At 41.1% G+C, this 27,842-nt stretch overlaps 1 protein-coding gene across 1 annotated transcript; it reads left to right on the plus strand.

Moving 5' to 3' along the window:
* Positions 1 to 1,143: 1,143 nt before the first annotated feature.
* nsmce1 (NSE1 component of SMC5/6 complex) lies at positions 1,144 to 21,157 on the plus strand. The gene is made up of 7 exons (XM_077605231.1): positions 1,144 to 1,310; positions 2,656 to 2,774; positions 9,230 to 9,307; positions 9,427 to 9,570; positions 11,785 to 11,901; positions 13,205 to 13,331; positions 20,976 to 21,157. Exons 1-7 carry the CDS (start codon positions 1,205 to 1,207, stop codon positions 21,008 to 21,010), a joined length of 726 nt encoding a protein of 241 aa, XP_077461357.1. The 5' UTR covers positions 1,144 to 1,204; the 3' UTR covers positions 21,011 to 21,157.
* The last annotated feature ends 6,685 nt before the right edge of the window (positions 21,158 to 27,842 follow it).

Here is a 27,842-nt window from a genome sequence, read left to right on the forward strand (position 1 = left end):
CAGCGCGCTAACTTAGCTCCACAAGCAAATAGTATATTGTTGTGTTGATTTAATGCCATTTTCAAAACGGACTATGCCGGAAATATGACAGGACAGGCTCGACTTTCATCATTAGCTTCGATGGTGATAGGAAAGAAGGAAGAAAGAAAGGAGGATGGATATTGTGTAAAAATGATTTTTGGTGAGTAAAATTACAAATATGGCTATATTCCTAAATAATATTTCAATTGTGGGCCAAGTTCTGATATCTGAAAAGCTCCAGTGTTTGTATTTAAGCTCCAGTGTTTGTATTTAATCACAAAATCCTGCTAGGAAGTGGATTTTACCCCAGTTTACCCCCCTGTCTTTTCCCGGGAAAAATCACCCCCCTGGCCTGGTTGTAATGTCTCAAAAGCTCCAGTATTTGTATTCAATCAATAAATGATGCTAGGAAGTGGATTTTACCTAATTTTAGTATTTTAGTGCATTTTTTGTCATTTCACGTATGGACGTATCGACGTTCATCGCTGTCTTTTTACCGGGGAAATGATACTCCGGGCCAGGTTCTGATGTCTAAAAAGCTCCAGTATTTGTATTTAATCAATAAATGCTGTTTTTGGCTGGATTTTACCCCATTTTCGGGCAATGTTTGCCCGTACGCCATTGACGTTCATCGCTGTCTTTTCCCGGGAAAATCACCCCCTGGCCTGGTTTTAATGTCTGAAAAGCTCCAGTATTTGTATTTAATCATTAAATGCTGCTGGGAAGTGGATTTTACCCCATTTTTGTGCATTAATTTATTGATTATTTTTTATGTGTTGCAGCTGTAGCTGCAGTAGAGGTTTTATAGCCATAAAATCGTTTTTGAGGGTTGGATTGATACGTTGAAGGCGCTACCAGAAAATGCACCGCCCTCTATATATATATATATATATATATATATATATATATATATATATATATATATATATATATATATATATATATATATATATATCTATATATATATATATATATATAGATATATATATAGATATATATATAGATATATATATATATATATATATATATATATATATATATATATATATATATTATTTTGCTTAACATCCCGCGAGACGTCTTCCGACTCACTGACACAAGATGGCCGACAGTTACTGACGCCTTCGAGTCCTCTTTAGACATCTAGCTTTGTTTATGTGATATCAACGTCAACATAGACAAAATGGACGACAGCCATAGGAGATTCCTGCAGGCGCTGATGCGCATTGGCATTATTGATGAACCAAGTGTCAAACAACTCTATTTGCTTTATTGTACGACCTATAACAGTGAGTCATCGTAAAAGTTAACACTATTTACACACGGTGTAACTGATGGTCTTTCCGCACATGATGCTCGTTATTATCTTATTTGATCATAATTATTTTATCTGTCAATCGGAAACAGACGACAAATGGATAATGTGCATTTTGAATTATGTCGTGTGTCTGAGTAATTTTTACTATCCCAATACAGTGGTACCTCGAGATACGAGCTTAATCCGTTCCGGGACTGAGCTCGTATGACAGGATTCTCGTAACTCGAGCGGAAGTTTCCCATTGAAATGAATGGGAAACAAATTAATTCGTTCCAACGCTCTGAAAAAAACACCAAAAACAGGATATTGGATTGAATTTTTTATTTTATTTCTTATAATTCGCCATATATTGACAAATGAATAAATAACGAGTGGTTTGATAGTAATAATGTGTTTAATAGGAGTAAAATTAGACACATTCCGCGGAGGGTAGAGACAGCGGCATACACGGAGGCGGGGGGCGTTTCGGGGGGGCTTTATCCACGGCAACAATGCACTCGTAAACAAACAAACAAATTTAAATTAACTTGGATAACTATATACAGACACTCAACGTTTAATGTAACTTCAAACAAAACTAAATTCTAAATTTGTTGTAATCTGTTTTACCTTACGTAGTTCTACGGGTTGACACCACCTGGCCGCTCCGCCGAAGTCTTCAAAACGAACGCATCAAGAGTTGTTTGTTTTTGTCTACCCTTCAAAATATTTCGATAATGTCGCATACAAATGTCATCACAATAGGATAACGCACGACCACTTGCCAACGAGAAATATTCTTTAAAGAACGATTGCGGGACCTTCTTTCCTTAGAAAGAATAACAGGAAATACAATAGTTGAGCTTACCCACGTATTGATTGTGGGTAATGAAGTTTTATTCTGAGAAAGGTTGCCATTGCCTCTGGGTGTTGTGTGCACGAGTATACTTCATTACCCAGAAAGCCCTCTTTTTGCCCGCACGTTGTGCGTTTCCTGGTCGTATGAGAAACTCGTCTGAATTAATCGTTCCGTGCTCGTAGATATTGTTATACACGAAAGATATGCAAAAAAGACCTGGCTTGGTCGCATCACGAAATTTTGATCGCATGACGGGCGAATTATTCGATCGAAATTTCCCTCGTAAGACGAGAATTTTGCATGACGAGCGTTCGTATGACGAGGTACCACTGTATACTAAATATTCAATATGAATGTATTTTCAGAGAGACTTCTCCAGTTCAGCAATTAAAACCATACTCGTTTTTTTTAATCCAGTCCTGACATGTGAATGATGTTTTTTCTGAAGATGTAATTGTTTTGTTTCTTTTCCCCACAGCTAATGCCACGTCGACTTTTGATGACTACATTGCGACTATCAACTCTAATTTGGAGCCCATGTTCATTCAAATTAGAAAAGGAATGTGTGAGGACAGCGGTCGGCAGTACTATGCTTTGGTGAGGGATGTTTTTTAAAAAATGATCTTTTGTTTTATGCATGTTTAGTAAATTAAATTCATACAACATTCATAAAAAGCAAGTATTTAAAAACAAACGATCAAGACACACAGATAACTATTGAAATTTTACAACAACAACAAAAAAATCTAGATAAACGACAGCAGTGCGTGTACATACACAACGACTGGTGCTGCAACCGTAGGATCATTAACACTCACTGTTCCCCTGATTTAGAGCTCTTGGCAGTTCGGTGCAGGCCCTTCTATCTACCTAGAGAGCTAACGATTGTCATTGTAATGGCTGTTTACATCCCACCGGATGCTAACGTTAGCACGGCACTTAGCCTCCTGCTAGCGACTGTAAACAAACAGCTGCTTAACCACCCTGATGGAGTCTTTATTGTCGCTGGTGCCTTCAACAAAGCATGTTTAAAGACTGTTCTGCCTAAGTTTATCCAGTACGTGAAGTGTCACACCAGAGGAGATAAAACTCTAGACCATGTTTATTCTAACATCAAACATGCTTATAGAGACACACCCCTCCCTCACCCCCTCATACACCCTACTCCGGAGGCTAACAAGGCCACAAATAAAGATAATAAAAACATGGCCTGAGGATGCCCTTTCTCAGCTGCAGGACTGTTTTTCCCGCACCATTTGGGATCTTTTTGAACACCACAACCTCCAGGACTACACAGACACTCTACTTTCCTACATCAAAAACTGTACTGACACTGTCACTGTTAATAAACGTATCCAGGTTTTTCCTAACCAAAAACCCTAGATGACCAGGGAGACACAGGCACTCATCAAATGCCGTAACACTGCCTTCAGGTCAGGGGACAGCGCTGCCAGAGCAGACCTGAAGAGAGGCATTAAAAAGGCCAAGGCAGCATATACAAGGAAAATTGAGGAGCACTTCACAGAAAATAACCCAAAGAAGATGTGGCAGGGAATACGACACATTACCAATTACAATGACAATATTGTGTCTGTTAATGCAGATGCCTCACTAGCAGAGGAACTGAACCGTTTCTTTGCCCGCTTTGAGACTGACAAATCGGATTCAGTCTCAACACATCCACCACCCTGCAGCAGTACACTGAAGCTTCAGGAACATGAAGTGAGACAGGTAGTGCAGACTGAACACCAGGAAGGATGATGGCCCTGACGCAGTACCTGGGAAGGTGCTCAAAGCCTGCGCTGACCAGCTGACTGGGGTTTTCACAAAGATTTTCAATTGTTCCCTGCAACAATCCATCCTCCCATCCTGCCTGAAATCTGCCACCATTATCCCTGTCCCTAAAAAGCCAACCATTGACAGCCTGAATGATTATAGGCCTGTTGCACTTATGCCTGTGATCATGAAGTGCTTTGAAAAGTTGGTCACCCGCCACATCAGGGATATAATCCCTCCCTCAGTTGACACTCACCAGTTTGCTTATAGAGCAAATAGGTCCACTGAGGACGCCATCACCGTAGCGATGGTCAAGAAGAAAGCCATTTCTCAAAGATATCCATAAAAAGTCTTGTTTAATGTTTACCACAAGCCACCTGGTAGATACGCCAAACATGTGGAAGAAGGTTATGTGGTCAGATGAAACCAAAATTGAACTTTTTGGCCACAATACAAACGGTTCTGATGAAGAATGCTGTCCATCCAATCTCACTGAGTTTGAGCTGTTTTGCAAGAATTTCAGTCATTCATGCAAAACTGATTGAGACATACCTCAAGCGCCTTGCAGCTGTAATTGCAGCAAAAGGTGGCGCTACCAAGTATTAATGTACGTGGGTCGAATAATATTGCACGCCACACTTTGCAGGTTTTTATTTGTCAAAAAAAGTTTAAAATCAATATACATTTTGTTCCACTTCAAGTGTCCCACTTGTTGGCTCTCGATGAAAAAAATATTTTTTTATCTTTGTTTGAAGCCTGATATGTGGCAAAATGTTTAAGTTCAACGGGCCGAATATTTTCATAAGGCACTGTATGTTATGTATTTTGTATTTTAATTGTAGTCAATACAAATTAAAATAAGTTCAATCTAACCTTACACTCAACTTGATTCTAATTTTGTTTTACATTTTTATACCTTTCTTCTCCCGGGTTGGCTCTATTTGCCTTCACCCTGACTTTCAGATGCAACCTATCAAGGGTTGTTCTTCTTTTCAAAATATTTCCCAAATGATGCACACAAATGTCCTCACAATAGGATAACAGACAACCACTTGCCAACGAGAAGTGGTATAGACTCCTCTCGTATTAGGATCGCTCGGCCATTCGCACTGACTAACGGGAAAAAAAACACTGAAAAAATGCAACGCTCCACCCAGTGCTCGTACAGACATTACACGAGAGAGTTGCGACCAGAGAGACATTACCCGAGGGAGTTGCGACCAGAAATGATGTTCTTATGATCAGCCTCTCGCGTCCGCTGTATGCTAGCATATCAAAATTTGTCTCAAGATAAATATTTGCCCGAAATTTTACTCGTATTTCAAATTGCTCGTATGTCGAGGTATTACTGTACATTCCTTTTTTGTATACTTTACATACGTTTGCACTGTCATTTTTCATCATCTCATCTCATTTTCTGAACCGCTACTCTCATTAGGGTTGCTGGGGGTGCTGGAGCCTATCCCAGCTGACTCCGGGCCAGAGGCGGGGTACACCCTGAATCGGTGGCCAGCCGATCGCAGGGCACAAGGATTCGGACAACCATGCACACTCACACCCAATTTAGAGTGTCCAATGAGCCTACCATACATGTTTTTTGGAATGTGGGAGCAAACCGGAGTACCCGGAGGAAGCCCACGCAGGCCCAGGGAGAACATGCAAACTCCACGGACGTGGACGTGACCTGGATTCGAACCCAGGACCCCAGAGCTGTGAGGCTGACGCGCTAACCACTCGCGCCACCGGGCCGCCCACATCCCACACCTATTAAACTCAAATCAACACAGGTGATGAATGAGTCCTTCCCTGTGGTGCACCTTTTGGTGGAGCTGTGAGGCCGACCTGCTAACCACTCGCGCCACCAGGCCGCCCACTTTTCACTAATTATGCCAAAAAAGAGGAGTTCTCATTTCATATCCAGTCCGGAAAGGCGTAAACAATTGAAGCGCACCAAGATGGCTGCACAATCTTCTGCATTCCAAAGTGGTGGCAAGGCTTCGACCTCGGCGGTTATCTATAATCCTTATAAAGCGTGTCTTATGGATGGGTTTGTGTGTGTGTATGTGAAGATTCTCTCGCTACGTTTGTTTAAACCGTGCAATGTAGAGAGTTGACTTTTTTTTTATGGTGGCCAGAAACGGCTGTCTGATCCTAATAGACGAGTGATTGCATTTCTTCACCTTCTCTAAGTGTGTTAACTCAATCTTTTATTTTTTAAACACCCATTTTTCTAAAGAGACTTTTTGTAAATAGCGCAACAATTGTCGTTTGGTTCTAAACCTCTTGTGTAAAATTTTTTTTTTTTTTTTCAAATTCAACATACAGTCAGTCATACCTCTACTTACAAATACCTCTAGGTGCGAAATTTTCAGGTTACAACTTTTTTATATGCAAATGAGTCACTCAAGATACGAAAAAGATCCAAGTTACGAAATCCCCCCAAAAGTAAATGCATTTCCTTATCCGTTATTCTATTTTGAAAATATTGTTGTGGCTGCATTAATTCTCAATTTAGAACATCGCTACCCTCTACTGGGCTCTCATTTCATCGCTCTTATTCTATCTCATATAATGACAATAAAAGCATTCAATTAAATTCAATTGGCTGTCTCACAACAACCACTATCCATGTTTCAAGATTCTCTTTTACATACCTGTCCACCTCGGCTAAATGCTCCTCTTACTAATGATTGAAATTCCCCTTATTAAGCGATTAAAAACCATAAAAATGAAACACGGCACACATTTTCACACACGCACACATTTTCACGCACACACATGCACACATTTTCACACATACAGACAGGCAGACACGCACACACGGCGCGCACACACGGCACGCACACACGGCGCGCACACGGTGCGCACACGGCGCGCACACGGCGCGCACACACGGCGGCACACGGCGCACAGACGGCGCGCACACGGCGCACACATGGCGCACACACGGCACATGGCGCACACACGGCGCACACACGGCGCACGCACACACGGCACACGTAAGTCTAAAACAGTGGTTCTTAACCAGGGTTCGATCGAACCCTAGGGGTTCGGTGAGTCGGTCTCAGGGGTTCGGTGGAGCTTCTGCACATCGACTCATGTCTATTCACGATAACATGCCGCACTTGACCATCACTGGCTGCAGATGATCACGTGACAATGCTTGAATCAACGTTGCGAGGAATTTTTATATCTTGAATTTGAAAAAATCACCTTTTATGTTACTAAAGTAGGGTTCGGTGAATGTGCATATGAAACTGGTGGGGTTCGGTGAATGCACATATGAAACTGTTGGGGTTCGGTACCTCCAACAAGGCTAAGAACCACTGGTCTAAAATGTACAACAAAGTGGACGGCTTTCGGCCATGGTAGAATGGGCTCTTGCCGCCATCTGTCGGACAAACACGGGTTCTACGTCTCCCAGTATATCGGCTGCGGAGGGAACTTTCAGCAGGGAACATTTTCATATTTATTTATTTTACGACATTAATAAATCATTTCCTTATAATTTTCTCTCATTTGTGTTTCCTCATCTTTCATACAAAATCGGGACACTGACGAATTTTAAAGGGTTTAGTTGGTAGTTGTGTGAGGACGGTGGAACGAATTAGAGAATTTACAAATAAAGTACACCTACGTACGAAATTTTCAAGTTATGTAAAACGTTCTGGAACCAATTAATTTCGTAAGTAGAGGTACGACTTTATAAATTCCTCGCAGCACTGATTGGCCAAGGAATGTCATGTGATCATCTGCAGCCAATGATGGTCAAGCGGGACATGTCATCGTGAATAGACATGATGAGTCGATGTGTCTTGACCTCTGCGGCAGAGGCCCCACCGAACCCCTGAGACCAACTCACTGAAGCCCTAAGGTTCGATCGAACCCAGGTTAAGAACCACTGTGGTAGGCACTTATCCAGTAAACAGTTTGAAATATTGGAAGTTTACTTCAGTGCCCCTTGAAATATATTCTTTTTTTTACGTTAAAATGTCTTTTAGTAATGAGTCATCACTTTATCGTGGTGGTAGGGGTTTGTGTGTCCCAATGATCCTCGGAACTATGTTGTCTTGGATGAGGGACCAGACAAACAATAATTCAGAAGACCTCTGATGATGAATAACACTTTGGAATGGCCCTTTCCCTCGTCTGGAGACTCGGAGGTGGATTCTGCTATCTCTAGGGTTGAAGTCACTGAGGTCGTTAAAAGCTCCTCGTTGGCAAAGCCCCGGGGGTTGACGAGATCCGCCCGGAGTTTCTAAAGGCTCTGGATGTTGTGGGGTTGTCTTGGTTGACACACCTCTACAACATGACATGCATATCCGGGACAATGCCTCTGGATTGGCAGACCGGGGTTGTAGTCCCACTTTTTAAATAGGGCGACCAGAGGGTGTGTTCTAATTATAGGGGAATCACACTCAACGTCCCTGAGAAGGTCTATTTGCGGGTACTGGATAGAAGGGTCCTTTGGGTAGTTGAATCTCGGATTCAAGAGGAACAGAGTTTTTTTTCGTGACCTTGGAACAGTGGATCACCTCTGCCCTTAGCACGGTTCTCCACGGGGCATGGGATTTTGCCCAACAAGTCTACATGTGCTTTGTGGACTTGGAAAAAGCAGTCGACCGTGTCACCTGGGGACTCTTGTGGGAGGGTACTCCGGTAGTATCAGGAACTGGAATCCCTGATACATGGGGCTGGTCCCTCTATGACTGGTGTCCGAGTCTGTTCCACGTAGCGGGCGGTAAGTCAAATCTGTTTCCAGTGGGGGTTGGACTCCGCCAAGGCCGCCATACGTCACCGATCCTGTTTATAACTTTGATGGACAGAATAAATAGACTCCGGTGTGATGTTGAGGGGGTCCGGTTTGGTCGCCTCAGTTTTGCATCCCTGCTTTTTGCAGATGGTGTGGTTCTGTTGGCTTTATCAGGCCGTGCTCTCCAACTCTCCCTGGAACTAGTCGCAACCAGTGTCAAGCGGTCAGGGTGAGAATCAGCACTTCCAAATCTGAGACCATGGTCCTAAGTCGGAAAAAAGGTGGCATGCCTCTCATGGTCAGGGAAGAGCTCCTTCCACAAGTGGAGGATTTTAAGTGTTTTGGGGTCTTGTTCACGAGTGAGGGAAGAATGGAGGAGGAGATCGACAGAAATTAAGGGTTGTGATAGAAATCCAAATGCGAGTTACAGCCTTAATGTAGGTACAGTCTGAAATGTTACATTAAATAACTTGTTTTTGCAATGTTATTATTATCCCCTTTGCTCTGACTGCTTTCCATATAGGTTAGTATGGTTGAAACAGACATCACCAGAATGGCTTCTGACTATGCTGATCCCGAACTGGAGGTTTTCCGGAAAATAGTACGTTCAAACCTCTATAGTACATTTTTGGCAACACTCAACCATAAATAATTAAATCATTAATAATTGGCAAATTCATATAAGAATGTTTTGTGATAAAAGTATTCTTTCATGGTAAGATGGACCTGGTTGTGGAGTCGGAAACTGGCAGTGTCTACTCCACTGAAATTCTCAATTTGACCTCCACTGTAACCAAAAAATCAAAGAAGAGAGAGACAGAACAGCTACTCAATCGATTTGTGAGCGACAATTGGCTCATTGAGGTAAGAGCAACGCTATGTTAACAGGAGCATTCTGTTCTTATCTCATGCAAAGATGTGTGATTGAGTGAAATTATAGAAGTATCAGAGTTTTATTGCCAGCTCAACTTTGAGGCAGACATGGTAACACAATACTTAATCCGCAAAAGTCAAGGCCCATGGGCCAGATCTGGTCCGAGAATGTATTATCTATGGCCCCCGGGAGAATATTTGATTAGTATTAGAACTGGCCGTAGCAGTCCGCTGGTGTTTTGCGTATGGCAATACTACATTTTTACCTTTTAAATTTTACCTTATTTTACACATCTGTCCTTCTCACTTCTTATTCTCGTTACAATGACTTTTCTGCTGAACGTGTCACTTGAGATAGTCAAGTTTCCATTTATATGCAAAATTTTTCCATAATTTTGCTTTGATTTATTTAATAAGGGATAGCACATATTAATGAACATATTTATATTCATGTTAATGAACATGTATATGTAAGATTGTAGCCGAGGGCTAATTTCCATTTATAGTCCATTGTGTAGGTTGAAGACAAATGATCACACATACTAGACATGCACGCACGCACACAACCACACACAGCACATTTAGACAGTTCTCACCTGATTTCGCCGCTTGTTCTTCTATTTGCACAGTAAAGTAAAAAGGAATGTATTAAGAAATATCAAAATGTAATTAAAAAAAGATAGAAGGGCTGTAAAACACGAAAAACATAAGAGCTGACAGACCTGGCTGCCGCATGAACGGCGCCATCATGAGGAAAGAGGAAAAAAAAAGTTCGGATTTTATTTTGTGCGCCTAATGATTGCTGCTGCGCGAAGAAGACGAGAGTAGTGCGCAATTGCACACGCACGCAGCTTAGAGGGAACATTGGTTACGAGCGCATCCATCAAGTGACACTCTCTCTCTCCCCCATCCACGAACTCCCCGTTGTGTCATTTTATTATTAAACATCATAACCACTAATTTGTTACTCTGTTAGTAGATGGTGAGCTACAACCAATAAAAATGTGTTTCCATTGTAATATCCTGTTTTTTGGTGTTTTTTTCCGTGACCGGACGATTCGCCGAAAGGCGTTTCGCCGAAACGGGATTCGCACGCTCGCCCCGCCCCCGGATCGTGTGTGTACAAGTTTTTCAACCTCGGCCCGCGGACCATATATGGCCCGTTACAGATAACATTCATTTAGGAATAACAAGGGCATTTATTCACGGCCAAACACACGCAGAACAGTACGTGACAGAAGAAATAGAGAAAAGAAAGACAGTAAATACTGTAATGAAATTGTATATACAGAAATCCTACTACAAACATTTACACCAGCATAGAAAACGTTGAGATTAATCTTTGAATTAAGGTTCTCAGCAAATCATTTTGAATATATATTTCCTAAAATAATGGGAAATTATTTCAAATTAAAATATTGTTCTTATTGGCACACATCACTAGAAGTAAGTGTGTTCCATGGCATTTTGAGGGTATTGTTCTCTAAGCCCTCTAGTCTGTCCAAGTCCTAAGTCTTCTAGTGTTGTTTTTTCTCAGTGTCAGGGTTGTAAAAATAAAAAAAAGTTGCTCCAGGGAAACAAGTCTGCCCAGGGAGCGCTATCCTTGCTCAACAAGAATGGAATCAATTATTTGGTGAGTCTGATGAGGATCAAACTTTGAAAATGTTTAAATATTATGATGATGAAATAGACTTTAAGGATTTAAAATTGTAAATTCCATTTGAGAAATGTGTTCATATTGGCAGTAGTAGTTTGTTTTACCAGGTTTCCATACCATATGTTGTGAATACATGTTTTGTCATCGCGACGTGTGTTCAGCATTTGCAAGTTACCACTACTGATCCAATCCTTGGTGTGAGCTGAAAAAAATATTTTTAAAAAATCCTATTTTTTGTCACAAATTATGGGTGCACGTTATACACGGGTGCGTGTTATACTCAAATAAATACGGTATACACTGTTTTAGGTTCAATAGACTACGTGCAATCATTTCAATATGTTTGAATAAACATTGAATCAGTCCGGCCCTCGGCTTATAGAAAATTTGTCTTTCTGGCCCTCTGTGTATTTGCGCTGACTTAATGGCATTAACATTAAAACTTTTTGTAAGAACTCACTCACAGGTAATGTTTTGTCCTACATGTGTTAATTATGTAAATTCTGTCAACTATAGAAATAAACTCTTTTGTCATCTATTCTGTGCAGAAAAGGGGTGAATACTGTTTATCCACTAGATTCATCATCGAGATGGCCCAATACATTCGCATTATGTATCAGGACCAGGTCAAAGATTGCCACATCTGTCGCAACATTGTGTTCCAGGTATGGCAAAAAAACTCATCACCAAGTAACATTCTTTCTCAATCACAGCAATTGATTGCGGTGGACATCCAATACATTTCGACGGGAAGGGCTGGCAACAGTCTGCTCACCCTTCCAGTTCAAATTCATTGAATGTCCATTGCTATCAATGGCACTGAAACATACCGTAATTACTCGAATATAACACGCAGATTTTTGCTATATAATTAATTCCAATAGTTGGGGGTGCGTGTTATAATCAAGAACTAAAATAAATTACAAATTTTCGATCGAAAAAAGCATTGTCAAACTCACTTTGACGCACGGATTTTACGTCATCTCGTACAGCTGACGCACGGATTTTACGTCATCTCGTAAACCCGATCGAAAATCGGAAAGCCGAGACCACAACTGACCCCCTCTAGCCTCGTACTCGTCTCAGTTCACCCTCTCTCAGTTCAGTGTTATAATCAATAACTAAAATAAATTACAAATTTTCGATCGAAAAAAGCATTGTCAAACTCACTTTGACGCACGGATTTTACGTCATCTCGTACAGCCGACGCACGGATTTTACGTCATCTCGTAAAGCCAATCGGATGATGTGTTGTGGGAGGAAGAGGAAGTTGACGCATACCGGCTGTAGCCAATCCATTGTTTGCTTTCGTTTCCTGTATTTAAGTAGCGACGCGTCATCACACGTCGCCGGATCGTTCACTATCGTTGACTATCATTGACTGTTGTTAGCGGTTGCTAGCGGTCGCTAGCTGTCGTTATTCTGTTGCCTCTGTCCGTATGCGCGCCGCATGCGGCCACGTTTGTTTCCACGCCTTGGTTGATTCATTAAAGGACTCCGTATCACGCTGAATGCCTCGTCCTCTCCTGCTTCCTGTATTTGGGTCTACCTACATCCACGGTCGCGTCGCACAACGCGGCGCGACCGTAACAGATGCCCCCGATCGCGCTGCGACGACCCAGCGACGCGGCGCGATCATAACAAGAGGACAGACAAAGAGAGAGAGGAACTCTTCATTTGAAGGATTCTAATGAATAAATTTGTTTGAACAAAACAATCGTGAAACGAAGAAAAAAAGGTAAGATTTCTGATTTTCGTCAGCGGGAAATTTTAGGTGCGCACTATATTCGAGTACTGCGTTTTTCCAGATATTTTTGGCCCAAAATTACCTGCGTGTTATTTTCGAGTGCGCGTTATATTCGAGTAATTACGGTAATCATTCGTGGTCGACCTTTCCATTTCAAATACATTTGACGTCCATTGTGTCAAACCAACAGATGACAAGAATCCTTTAATTACATTTTTCAGAGCCAAATCTGTGACAATCCATCGTGTGGCATAAAAATGCACCTTCCCTGCGTGGCCAGATTCTTCCGAGGAACAACTGAGCCTCATTGCCCTGCTTGTAAAGACATTTGGCCTCATGAAATACCTGGTATGTATCTTTAAAGAAAATACAAACACACACGCCGGTCCCCCCTGCTTGTTTAGAACCAAAAGGCAATTGTTGCACTGTTAAAAAAATTCTATTTTTAAAAATGGTTGTTTAACAAACAAAAGATGAAGTTTACACACTTAGAGAAGGTGAAGAAAAATTCAATCACTCATCTATTAGGATCCGACAGCCGTTTCTGGCCACCGTAAAAATTTCAACTCTACGTTGCATGGTTTGGACAAACATAGTGAAAGAATCTTAACATATACACACACTCACACGCCCATAAATCATGTATTATAAGGATTATAGATAAATTTATTATTGTTATTAGCACTTTGTTCCCATTTGACAGATTGACACAAAATTAACAGAAAACATAGATATTTACCTTCTGTTTAAGGAACACCTTTTGGCTTTTCAACAACCCACTCCATTTATTAATTATTAATTTATTACTGTTATTAGCACCTATTTTGTTCAATAGCTCCCAAGCCAATGGACATATTGACACCAAATTTACGAAAAAGATGGGTATTTACCTTCTGTTTGACGAACACCTTTAGTATTTCAATAACACATTCCATTTATTAATTATTAATTTATAACTGTTATTAGCACCTGTTTTGTTCAATAGCTCCCAAGCGATGGACGTATTGACACCACATTTGCAGAAAAGATTGGTAATTACCTTGTGTTTAATGAACACCTTTTAGTTTTTCAATAACACATTCCATTTATCAATTATTAATTTATTACTATTATTAGCACCTAATAACTTCAATAGCTCAAGAGAGCAGCTAGCTAACATATTTCAGGTCAGGCATACTCATCGATAATACTCAAAGCTTGAGTTTACACACTTAGAGAAGGTAAAGAAATTCAACCATCTATTAGGATTCGACCACCATAAAAAATTTCAACTCAGTACGATGCACGGTTTGGATCCGACAGTCGTTTCTGGCCACCATAATGTCAACCTTGCGTTTTAACATGGGCTTTTATATATACTTGTTATCAGTGGCGGTCCGTGCATTTCCTACTGACTCCTTCAGCAAAAACTATTTTATGGCTATAAAACCTCTACTCAGCTACAGCTGCGACACATAAAAAATAATCAATAATAACCTCATACAATTGAAATATTATTTAGGAATATACCCATATTTTACTCACCAAAAATCCTTTTTAACTGTACACAGTATCCATCCTCCTTTCTTTCTTCCTTCTTTTCTATCGCCATCAAAGCTAATGCTGGAAGTCGAGCCTGATTTAGTGCTGAAAATGTTCGTTCCCGGTTGTGACAGGCTTGCTTGCTTTGGAGTTGTCCGACCTTTCTTAATGATGTCCAGCTTTTTTCTTGAAAAGTCCTTCTTGAAAATGGCTTTAAATCAACACAACAATATATTTGCTTGTGCAGCTTGCTCCAGATACAGTTTGGTAGCTCTGGCTAGTCCACTCTATCACTAGCCAATCATAGTTAGTGAAAGCGTTGATGTATCACTATGCCTGCGAGAAGGCAATGACGTATCCCTACGCCTGCGAGAATGCATTGTTGTGTTGCCAACTCGAAATCTGATTGGTTAAAGCAACAGTCTTATCGACGCTTGTTTAATGCAGCAGAGCCTGCAGAACTGATTGTGAAGGCCTTGAGGCAGATTTCTGACCCTGGCAACAAATAATGGCTGAAATGTGATTGGTTAAATGCTTCAATATGAAAACACACATCTGGAAGCAGTGCAACCAGGGGGGAAAGCAATGAAAGGAAGCTAACAGACAATTTGGAATTATTTAATAAGTATTCATGGACAAAATATAATTAACATCAGTCTGTGATTCAGATATTTCTTAGCGCAGCAGAGAAGGCCCTGACGGCACACCACTGCTTGTTATTCATTTTGTGACATTGATAAATAATTTTATGATCATTTTCTCTCATTTTTGTGTTTCTCACATCTTTCTTACAAAATTGGCACATGTTGACCAATTTTAAAGGGTTTAGTTGGTACGTGTGTGAGGACGGTGGAACGAATGAGAGAATTTACCGTATTTACCCGCATATAAGCCGGCGCGTATAAGCCGCACCCTGAAAAAATGCCTTGAAATGTTTTAATTTCACAATTTCTCGCGTATAAGCCGCCCACCCAGATTCCCAATTTTCACCTCCATATTCATGGTTTTAATAGGGAGTACAAATGTACAAATTACTTTGAAGGAAAAATCATCACACGTGGTAGTTCTGAGATACTGTATGAATCAAAAGCACATTATTAGGGTCAATATCATAAGGAAGTTAATATGCCTGTCTTTGTAAATACAAAATATCAAATTATTCAATTTGAAAAAAGAAACGTCTATACTTGATGAGAACCCGATGCTTTCTAATTACAGAAATTACAATTTTCTTACCAAAAGTTTAAGATGTTGTGGCAGCCATATTGCTTCTAATGTCAAAATATCTCAATTCTTTCGGTCGTTCATATTACTCCAACAGTTGTCACTTTCTGATAGGTTCACCCTTTAGGCATTCCCAAATGCACTCACAAATAAAACAGACATCTGACTCATAACCGGGTTTCTTGCAAGAGAGAATCGATCCACACGCGCCTTCGGTCAAGATCATTCTGTCCAATCGATGCCTCTCTTGCTTATTTATTTCATAAGATTCACAACATGCATCTCAGTTCTCAAAACAATTGAAGGTCTGTCGGATCTTCCCGAGGGAGGGCTGTGGACAACACTGTCAGAAGTCAAAACAATTGTAAGTCCTGCGGATCTTCCCAAGGGAGTGTTGTGAACCACTTTCGATGTTTCTCAAAACAATTTAAAGTCCTCCGGATCCCAAGGGAGCTCGGTGTGAACAATAGTTTTGAGAAGTCCAGCTGCAAAGGGGAGTGACCTTCAAGTTGTTTCGGTTAACCTAGGAGCGAGCATTACTCTTGCAAGAGATGTATTAAAATGACTTTTTTAATGTCAATTACTCCAAATAAAGAAAAGCGTTCTTCATTGCAAGCAAATATACAATGATGATAACCCTAACACATTCAAACAAGAAATACAATGATAAAAAATCTAAGTGGAATTTTGTTTTATTTCAAAATCAAGGCTACTCGCGTTTGGCCAGTCAGAGCACGTTTAACTAGGTTTAGATGGCACTGCCCTAACTAAGATGGCTGGCCAGGTCCTAGATAAGATGGCTGTGCCCCGAGCGAGCAGTGACGGGAACGTGAGTTTTTTCACGTTTTATGAAAGGTACATACGTTTTTTTCTTGAATGTCATTCATAGACGTAAAAATAAATTTTGTTTAGCGTTTTATCTGTTTAACTTTTCTCTATTTTGAAATAAATATCAGGCGCATTCGCTTGCATCATCACTTCATGCGCCAACGCAGCGGCGCCATTTTGTCATGACGTCATCGTGTCACGGCGCCGTCAATTTGCGGATTTTTTGCATGTCGTGTTTTTATGCGCATATAAACCGTACACTCGATTCAGTCATCTTTTTTTTTGTCAGACAAAAGCAGCTTATATATGAGTAAATATGGTACATATAAAATACACCTCTACTTACAAAATTTTCAAGTTACAAAAAAAGTCCTGGAACCAATTTATTTTGTAAGTAGAGTTATGACTGTATTTAAAAATGTAATTACTTTAAATACTGTACTTACAGTGAAAATACCGCTTGGTATAAATACAAAAAAACAGGTAAATGGGAGTTTTAGTCCAACTCCTTTGTCTTCTTGTGGCCAGGAGTCCATTTTCCACAATATTCGTGGGATTACTGTACTTGCCTGACTAAACATGACGGGTAACAAAATGACTTAAAAAAGAACATTGTCTGTTATAAACGAATCTGTCAAAACATAGGCTTTGTTCTTGTTTTTTAAACCATGAGGAGGGTCGAACTTGTTTAAGGCTGGCTTTTCCATGAAGCCATCCCCACACATGCGATCCGTGTGAAGCATGGCATTTTCACATCGTTTTTGAATAAATATGTCCGACATCTTCATCCAAAAAACTTGTCGCTGCCTGTTCCGGGGCAGACCTCGCTCGCCACCGGATCACTGGCCGACGCCGCGGGCAAGGGCCGACGCCCCGGGCCCGGGCCGACACCGCGAGCATGGGCCGTCGAATCATTGGCCGGAATCATTGACTAGCCGACAAATTAAACTTCCACCATGACGTCGCCCGGGGCTCGCATTTCTCAAAAAAATCCCCCTTCGCTTATGCCCTCTGCCGTCCAATTTTCCAAGCCATTTTTATTTTCAAATAAGTAAGGGTTCATGGGGCTCACATTTCTGATAAAAAATCCACCCTCCCAGCAGCTCTCGGCCGCTCAGAAAGCTCTATTCTCGGATAAAAATGGTGGCCACCACCCGCTGACTGCCATATTTTTTTCTTCAGTGCTGAGTCCTGCCATTTTTCTAGTGGCAAGCGGAAGACAGGGAAGTAGCTTTCCCTTGCGAGTTTCAGTGTGGATTTTCGCATTTTTATGAACTTTTTTTTCCAGCAAAGAAATCTGCGACATAGTGAATCCGCGAAAGTTGAAGCCGCTATATTCGAGGGATTACTGTATTCCTTGAGACCCATACTCAGAATTTAAAAGTCAAAATACATTGTGTTTAGCTTACAGGTTTGTGCAGAGCCATATGCACCCATCAAAAGAGCCATATTTGGTCGCAAGCCATAGGTTCTCCAATATCAAGCCGTGGGTCACCCCGGTTCTTAAGGCCCTCCTGAACTACAAGAAGATGACTTTTAAATCTGGGGACAAAGAGAGGCTGAAAATGGTCCAGAAGGAGTTGAGGAGTGAAATAAGCAGGGGGAAGGCCAGCTACAAGAGAAGGCTTGAAGACCATCTCCGGCCATGGAAGCAACAGTGAGAGGGACCCGGAGTCCGGAGATGGGGAGTGGGGAAATGAACTGAATCAGTCATCTAACAGATTCAATTCTGTCCCTGCTCCCCCTAACACCAGAAGCACTTCTCTCCCCTCCTCTTCCTCTTTCTTCCCCTCTTCCACCACCACACGTCACAACAGGGGACATCATCCTTCTCCCCCACTGGCCTCTCCATTAGTGTTGATCAGGTGATAAGACAACTTAAGAAGATCAAGGCAAGGAAGGCTACCGGTCCTGATAGCTTAGTAGCTCCCGACTACTGAGGGACTGTCTGGATCAGCTTGGAAGAGTGATTCTGATTCAGCATAATTTCAACCTCAGTCTCAGTCTGCAGAAGGTCCCCACCTTGTGGAAAACTTCCTGTGAGCTTCCAGTTCCAAGAACTGTGAATCCCAGGGAGCCCAACCACTTCAGACTGGTGACATTAACCTCTCACCTTATCAAGACAATGGAGAGAATCATCCTGAACCACCTCAGGCCCCTGGTAAATACAGAGCTAGACCCCCTGCAGTTTGCCTATTGTCCAGGCATTGGTGTGGAACATGCAACCATCTACCTAATGCACAGGTCTGTTTCACACTTGGAGATCATGGGAAGCATGGTGAGTGTAATGTTTTTGACGTGCTTTTAACACCATTCAGCCTACACTACTGAGGGGAAAACTGAAAGAGCCTGGAGTAGAGCACCGCCTGACTGCTTGGATCATTGACTACCTCACAGAAGGGCCACAATATGTGAGACTTCAGGACTGTGTCTGATGTGGTAGTTTGCACCACAGGGCACCTGCCACCTCCAAAGGTTCTCTGATGACACTGCCATGTCTGGGTGCCAATATTAATCAACAACAAGCACTATGTCCGATTATTATATTTGAAGGAGTGACGGACGGGGACGACTTGCAGTAGAAGGGAGTCATCACAGCCTTTGTTGACTGGTGTGGGCGAAACAGCCTCTACATCAACGCCAATAGACAAAGGAAATAGTGATCGATTTCCGGAGGAAGCCCCAACATAGCACACGGGTGAACATCCAGGGAACACATTGAAATTTTGGGGAATTTTAAGTACCTGGGTGTTCACCCCAACAACAAACTGGACTGGTACACAAATACAGATGCCCTGTACAAGAGGGGCAAGCCAAGCTGCCAACTTCCCCGGAATTTTTGGAGTTTACTCCGGACAAGTAATGCAAACTCCGGGACTCCTGACAACCTCCCTAAACTCTGGAAATCCAAAGAATTGTCACTTAAATCTTTTTGTAGCAACCGTTTCGGAAAAGTAGCACATTTCCAATTTAAATGCCTCTAAATTCCCCCCATCGCTACAACTTCCACCATCTTGATTCAACTGCACTGTAAATCGGATGAATTCAGTAACACGAATGCATTGTGAATCATCCCAGTTACAAGTTCTGATGAATGATTCGTCTTGTGCGACTCCAGTGTGGCAATTGATTCAGAATCGATTGGCTAGGTAGCCTCTATCACTTTAACATTTTCAGTTTTTTTTCCATAAGGGAAGTACTCAAAATGAATCACAAGTACATATACAAAATCTACCTGTTTGAAACGCATGGGAACAAGAGAAAGGTACCGGGATGCAACATAGAGATACGAACATGAACATACAATATTAATCAACAACAAGCATTAACGTTTTATGACTTCTTTTTAATGTAATTTTACACCCATTTTATAAGTCACTACTGGTTCTTACCTGCTTCTTCAATGCTGATTGCGGACATTTTGGGAAAAAAAACTACCAAGACGATTGCCTTTGACAACTTTTAATAATGTTTCTAAAATGCCCAAGATTAAACGTCATCAAAGTGGGCACGACTCATGAGCACATTTTCAGGATGTTTTTTCCAGGAAGTCGTAAAATTTGTTTCTTCCGGTTTATCTGATTTGTGCTGTTACAATGGTGGCTGCTTCCTCCTCAGCCGCCTTCTCGTTGAATTCCTCGTGTATTGCCGAGCGTTGCATTTACTCATGCTCCGTTGAGAGTTGGTTCAGGATGTCTTTCCACAAAGTCGGAAAGTTCGTTTCTTCCCCCTTTTTTCTGATTTGTGCTGTTGCAATGGTGGCTGCTTCCTCTTTGGCCGACTTCTCGTTTAATTCCTCGTGTTGTTGCAATGGTGGCTCCTTCCTCTTTGGCCGGCTTCTCCTTTAATTCCTTGTGTGTTGTCGAGCGCTGCATTTACTCATTCTTCATTTTGGTGCACATCAACCAACTAACCTGTCAACGTCCTCATTACCGACCACACGCCCCATCGCCTGCCCCCGCAACACAATTTCGCCCACCGCAGGCTGCGGTTCAGGTCAAGGCACTCGGCTCCAGCTTCCCCTAGCAGAAGTTTAAGCAGACAATGGGCCAAAGAAAAATGGAGAGTTGTTGCAAGACAGTCAACGAGAGTCCAGTATGGTGTAGGGAGCTTCTCTAAAGTGTCAATAAAGGCATGCGCGACAATATTTTCAAAATAAAATAATGGATAAGCAATGCATGTACTTTTTGGGGGGTTTCGTAACTTGCATATTTTTCTTATCTCGAGGCACTCAATTGCATATAAAAAGCTTTCATAACCTAGAAATTGAAACGCAACCATCAATTGTTTATTTCCACCAAAAACACTTTTGATTTAATATAAGAATCATGCAATGTAATATCACGACTCATCACAGAATCTAACTTTAAGTGCCAACCTTTTATAACGATTTGTAAAATACTTTTTTGTCAATTACAGAAATCGAGGAACATCTATCCGAGTCCAGCAAATGAAGACTAAAGGACAATTTATTTGTTCTTTTTTGGTGTATATTTTTTAAAACTGACTTAGAATTTTGTTCCTATTCACTTTGTGAATATGTTATGATTCATTGGTTTTTTTTTCAAACAGAAAGCAATAAAGGTGTTTTTTAAAATTTATTTTTGTCTTCTCAGAACTTGAACTCTAAATTATCTTTCTTATTAAAAATGCTCCTTAATTCATTACTGATTCTGAAAATATTTGTACAGTAATACCTTGACGTACGAGTGCCCCGACATATGAGGAATTTGAGATATTAGTAAAAATATTTACCTTGAGATATGAGACAAATTTTAATATACGAGCATTCGAAACTGCCAGGTGGCCAGGCCGCGAAAGGCTCTTTATGATTTCAGCGCACTGTTTCTCAGCGCATCTCCCTCGTGCAAAGATCTCTACAAGCACTGGGCAGAGCGTTGCAATTTTTCCGTGGTTTTATTTTTGGCATTAGTCAGTGCAGAATTAAGGGAAACTCAATGATCCAAAGCAAGCCGGTGCAATGAAGGGTAGTGCAAAAAAAGGCGTATGATGACATTCGATATTCAGCACAAAATAATTGAAAAACATGAGTAGTATACGCCTGACTGAGAAGTCTCGCCAATATGTATGGAGAAGCAGGAAGTTGCCTTGAAAGCCGCGGTGGAATATATTAACCTCTTTGTCTTGGTTGTTGCACAAGAAGGTTTAAATTTTGCGTAACGTAAGATTAAAACTTTTATTGTATGTATAGGAATCTAAGTTCATTTAAGTTAAATTTAAAGTTTACGTTACGTGCGCATCCGTCAAGTTTCGCTCTCTCTCTCACTCTGTCTCTCACTCTCCCATCCGCGAAATCTGCGTTGTATTAAATGTCCCATTATTAAACATCATAACCACTACTTATTTGTTACTTTGTGAATTACAACCAATAAAAATCTTTTTCCATTGTAATACCCTAATTTTTGATTATGATTTGAAGGTGAATAATTAAGAAGTCTAATTTAATGCACTTGTGGATGCGACATAAAGGTGAAACGGTGCAGGAATAAAGGTGCAACATTGATCTCCAAACTTTGCACACACGCACCTTTCTACGTCAAAAGCATATCAACCGCTTTGCAGTCCTGGAAAGCCATGAGACAGGTGGCTGCCAGCTGTTCCTTCATTGCTACAAATCCCTGCTGAGTATAATTTCCAAGTTTTTGGACATTGTCATGGATGTTGTTTATTCTATCCATATTTTTATTTGGAGTCACCCAAAGAAAAATAGTCTCCGAACCTGCTGCAATTTGTTTAACAAACCCATACTCATCTGGTACGCCTCTGGGGACACACACGTTTCCAAACATTGCACACGCCCCCTGCTCCACCAAGAGCATATCAACCGTTAGAAGCATATCAACCGTCAGAAGCATAACAACCGTCAGAAGCATATCAACCGTCAGAAGCACATCAACCCTCAGAAGCATATCAACCGTCAGAAGCACATCAACCTTCAGAAGCATATCAACCGTCAGAAGCATATCAACCGTCAGAAGCATATCAACCGTCAGAAGCATATCAACCGTCAGAAGCATATCAACCGTCAGAAGCATATCAACCATCAGAAGCATATCAACCTCTTTGCGGTCCTGGAAAGCCATGAGACTGGTTGCTGCCAGCTGTTCCTTCATTGCTACAATTTTTTTTTGACATTGTAATGGATGTTGCTTACCCTATTCATATTTTTTATTTGGCGTAACCCAAAGAAAAATACACTCCTGCTGCAATTTGGCCAACCAACCAGTGTTCCCTCTAAGCTGCGCGCGTGCGCAATTGCGCACTACTCTCGTCCTCGCTGCGCAGCAGCAATCATATGGCGCGCAGTAAAAAAAAAAAAAAAAAATCGGAATTTTTTTTTTTTTTTTTTTAAACCCTTTTCCCCATGATGGCGCCGTTTAAGTGGCAGCAAGTGGCAGTAGCTCTGTCCACTTATGTTTTTCGTGTTTTACAGCATGTTTTACATGAAAAATGGACAGGTCGCCGAATGAACGTTCGGCGGAACGTCCATTCGGCGACCTGCCCGTCTGTCAAACGTCCGTCGGCGAAACGTCTTTAGGCGAATCATCCGAGTACCGATGATGTCGCTCACACTGGTACTCAGTGCGCTCAGGGAGGTTGACTTTCTGCTCAGACCAACGAAAAATTAGAGGGAACATTGCAACCAACCCATAAGTCGGATCGTCATCCCTCGATGGGGCTCAATGCTGTCGAGAGAGGCCAGCTGCCGCACCGAAATTCTGAGCCGCCAATTGTATCTCCTCGACCTTAGATGTAAAAACAGATACCGGTAAGAGCAGTGAAACCAAAGCCCATAGTCCTGTTTCTTTTTGACAGGAGTTATATAATTTATTTGCACCACATCACCACCATAGGTCAAAACGTGGAATGAGTGGTACAGTTTTGTCTTGGAACATGGGTACACCATGTCCCATTTACCAGTCCCCGATTAAGACCTGCCCTGTAAGGTTCAAAGCAGGTAAAGGTATCAAAGGCAATATTGGTGGAATGGGATGTTGTTTACTGCTTTCATAACAGGATAAAAACTGTTTTATTCATTGTTCCTTTTTTATACTGTAATAAAAAGGCAGACTGGCTTCCTCCATATGCAAATAACTTACTTTTCACCAGTGAACATAAGAATGACTTGATTCCAAGACAATAGAATGATACAAACAAAATTGTGTAAGCTAAAAATAGGAAAAGAAAATACTAAAGCCAAACTGGGCTGGATTTCTTATAGGAGTTCAAAAACCTCCAGCCAGATACATGGTCATTTTTTTATCAAACATCAAAATATCAATAAGAGCACTCATTTAACACATCGGCTGCTGCCATTGACTGTCATAGGTGTCCAATGAACCTTCATTCTCTCTGGGAGAACTTGCAATGTTGAAATACTTTAGATGGTCATTTTTATCAAACATCAAAATATCAATAAGAGCACTCATTTAACACATCGGCTGCTGCCATTGACTGACATAGGCGTCCAATGAACCTTCATTCTCTCTGAGAGAATGAATGGGAGAATCTCTCTTAAGGTAGAAACATGGTTAAGAATGCCCAGAAAAGTGTTCCAAAAGCGGAGTTTTTAAAACAGCATTTAATGATTAAATACAAATACTGGAGCTTTTCAGACATTAATTTGGGGTGATTTTCCCGGGGGAAAGACAGCTATAAACCTCGGCGCGACCAAATGCGACGACCATTTGCGAAAGGGCCTAAATTTCACTAAAACGGGGTAAAATACGCACTTATTGATGAAATACAAATACCGCAGCTTATCAGACATGACTACCGGGTTCTGGGGGTGATTTTCCCGGGGGAAAGACAGCGATAAAAGTCGGCGCGACCAAATGCAACGACCATTTGCGAAAGGGCCTACATTTCACTAAAACGGGGTAAAATACGCACTTATTGATGAAATACAAATACCGGAGCTTATCAGACATGACTACCGGGCTCTGGGGGTGATTTTCCCGGGGGAAAGACAGCGATAAAAGTCGGCGCGACCAAATGCGACGATATGCGACCATTCGCAAAAGTGCCAAAAATGCACTAAAATGCGGTAAAATCAGCACTTAGTGATGAAATACAAACACTGGAGCTAAAATGACAGTCGATGGCAGCAGCTGATGTGTTAAATGAGTGCTCTTATTTCTCCCAGAGAGAATGAAGGTTCATTGGACGCCTATGACAGTCAATGGCAGCAGCCGATGTGTTAAATGAGTGCTCTTATTGATATTTTGATATTAGATATTTAGATCGTTTCAACAGTATTTAAATCTTTTCAACAGTATTTAGAGTCTAAATACTGTTGAAACGATCTAAATACTGTCTAAATAAAAGTATACTAATAATTTTATTTGTTTGATACTGTTGAAACGATCTAAATACTGTCTAACTAAAAGTATACTAATACTTTTATTTGTTTGATAAAAATGACCATCTAATCTAAAGTATTTCAATATTGCAAGTTCTCCCAGAGAGAATGAAGGTTCATTGGACGCCTATGACAGTCAATGGCAACAGCCGATGTGTTAAATGAGTGCTCTTATTGATATTTTGATGTTTGATAAAAATGACCATCTAATCTAATGTATTTCAACATTGCAAGTTCTCCCAGAGAGAATGAAGGTTCATTGGACGCCTATGACAGTCAATGGCAGCAGCCGATGTGTTAAATGAGTGCTCTTATTGATGTGTTAAATGAGTGCTCTTATTGATATTTTGATATTAGATATTTAGATCGTTTCAACAGTATTTAGATCGTTTCAACAGTATTTAGAGTCTAAATACTGTTGAAACGATCTAAATACTGTCTAACTAAAAGTATACTAATACTTTTATTTGTTTGATAAAATGACCATCTAATCTAAAGTATTTCAACATTGCAAGATCTCCCAGAGAGAATGAAGGTTCATTGGATTGCTTCAATAAAAACACTATTTAATAAATTGACAGTAGATGGCAGTAGCCGATCAGGCGACCAAAAGACCGGCGACAAAAAAGACCGGCGACCCAAAAGACGACGACCAAACTTCCGGGCGACCTAAAGACCGCGACCAAAAGACCGGTGACCAAAAGACCGGCGACCAATCGACCGCACACGGCCTTCGGGCCAGAGGTGGGGAACACCCTGAAGTCGTGGCCAGCCAATTGCAGGGACAAGGAGACAAACAACCATTCATGCTCACACTCATACCTAGGGGTAATTTAGTGTCCAATCAGCTTACCATGCATGTCTTTGGAATGTGGGAGGAAACCGGAGTACCCAGAGAAAACCCACGCAGGCCCGGGCAGAACAAAAAACTCCACACAGGTGGTCCGACCTGGATATGAACCCAGGACTCCCACTGTGAGGCCGATGCGCTAACCACTCGCGCCGCCAGGCCGTTGCAATTTGTATGATCAACCAAATAAACTGTCGGAAAATGTCAACCATACCTGTCAACCTCTGCCGATAACTGCCCTTATAAATGATTATGATTCCCCTTACAAACCCCCAAAAAACCTTACAAACACCGTACGACGCATGTTTACTCGCGGTAACCAGACAGTGTAATAGAAATAACAAAGGTAATTTGGTTGACACGGTGCCATAAATGCTGATTCATTGTAGATATGAATGATAATAATAATAATAATAAATTACCTTAGCTGTCTGTGAATCCGGAAACATAACTTTCACCAAATCCGAGAAGTGGTCCGCAGCTGTGAAAGCAATGTTGTGCTCAGCAAGAAAATGGCAGAAGAGAATTTCCGCATTTGTCGTCTTGTGGGATGCTGCAGGATTTGCGGTAGAGACGAAGTGCTTGGTTAATGGGACATGTGAATTGGTTTTTTTCACATTCTCCACGTGTCCGGCAGTTTTAAAGTGGCTCTTCAGATCGTAAAATCCACTCGCAGCAACTTTCACGTCTTTATTGCAAGGGACACAGAATGAGAATTGAGTGCCTCTTAACGATGCTTTAATCCAGCCAGCATATTCACCTTGAAGTAACTCCCATTCTTTCTGGTGTCGACCCGATCCTTGAGTTCTTCGTTTCTTACTAGGTGGCTCCTCCATGCTTGCTTCCACGATATTTACTCTATGTATATCGACGCATGCGCATGTCATCCTTTATCGATATTGCCGTACGCACCGCTAAAAAAATTCATACGATTGAGGATAATTTTTGCTGGTATACCGTGACAATAGTAACGATCGATGACAGTAGCGTCGTTGGCTACCAGCCTACGAGACTATCTGGATTTTAGCCAAAACGGTCTTGTTTAGATCGGTTTTCATAAATATTGGCGATTTTTTTTAAAGAAAAAAAAATTCCCCGTACAAAAGTCGGTGTGCGGCGTATATGATTTGAAATGGGAAAAAAACGTATAAAATACGTATAAAACGTACAAGTTGACAGGTATGTGTCAACCCATTTGAAGAAAAAATCTACAGCAAATAGACAATACTTCTTCCCCTCACCGTCATTTAATTTGATAATATCCATACGGAGTCTTTGAAATTGATATATTTTTGGGGGGATTGATCACGTTTTGCCCTGGAGATTATTTGGAGCAGATATCAAACAATCCCTTCCAAAAGATTTTCATGTTTAGAAAACAAATTAACCCAAAAGTTTTATAGTGGCGCTGCATTCAGCCCAACACCCCCTTGTTGAGACATGAGACTTCCCATGAGTCAATCTGGCCCACCCAAGAAAGCTTATCTACAAATTTGGTTTTCCCCCAATGCTCCCAAAATCCCCATTTTGCAGAACAGCTTAGTATTTGTTCATCCACACCTTAAGTTTCAATTTGGGACTTTGCTGCTGCCTTTTCATTAAAATTTCATTTGACAAAATGTTTCCACCATAATTTGTCAATGCCATCCCTAAAAAGGGCTTACTGGCAAATTCAGAGATCGATTCCAGATTCCCCAATCTTTTCCACCTCGATTGATTATATCTCGGTGGCCAATACATTGTATCCTGTTCGAGTTTTGTCCAAGCCATTAATCCTTAGATAACACTGTCTACATAAATAAAAATTGCATTACTCAGAAGTTGATATTTCATAATTTGGAAGTGCTCATGTTGGCCATTGCTAAATCTTGGGCATCTAGTGCAAAATAGAGCTAATTTCCAATTTTCCTCGAATTTGTTTTAGAAATGGGAGCCACATTCCCTAAGTAATCTAGAACCCACTCACCACCACAGTTTGTCAAACCCAAGAGCGACAAACAATCTGTTAGAGATTTTGGAGCTTGGAGATTTGTCAATTTCCCGTTTTTGTTTT

This window comes from Stigmatopora argus, chromosome 7 (genome assembly GCF_051989625.1).
Source record: "Stigmatopora argus isolate UIUO_Sarg chromosome 7, RoL_Sarg_1.0, whole genome shotgun sequence".
Classification (NCBI taxonomy): domain Eukaryota; kingdom Metazoa; phylum Chordata; class Actinopteri; order Syngnathiformes; family Syngnathidae; genus Stigmatopora; species Stigmatopora argus.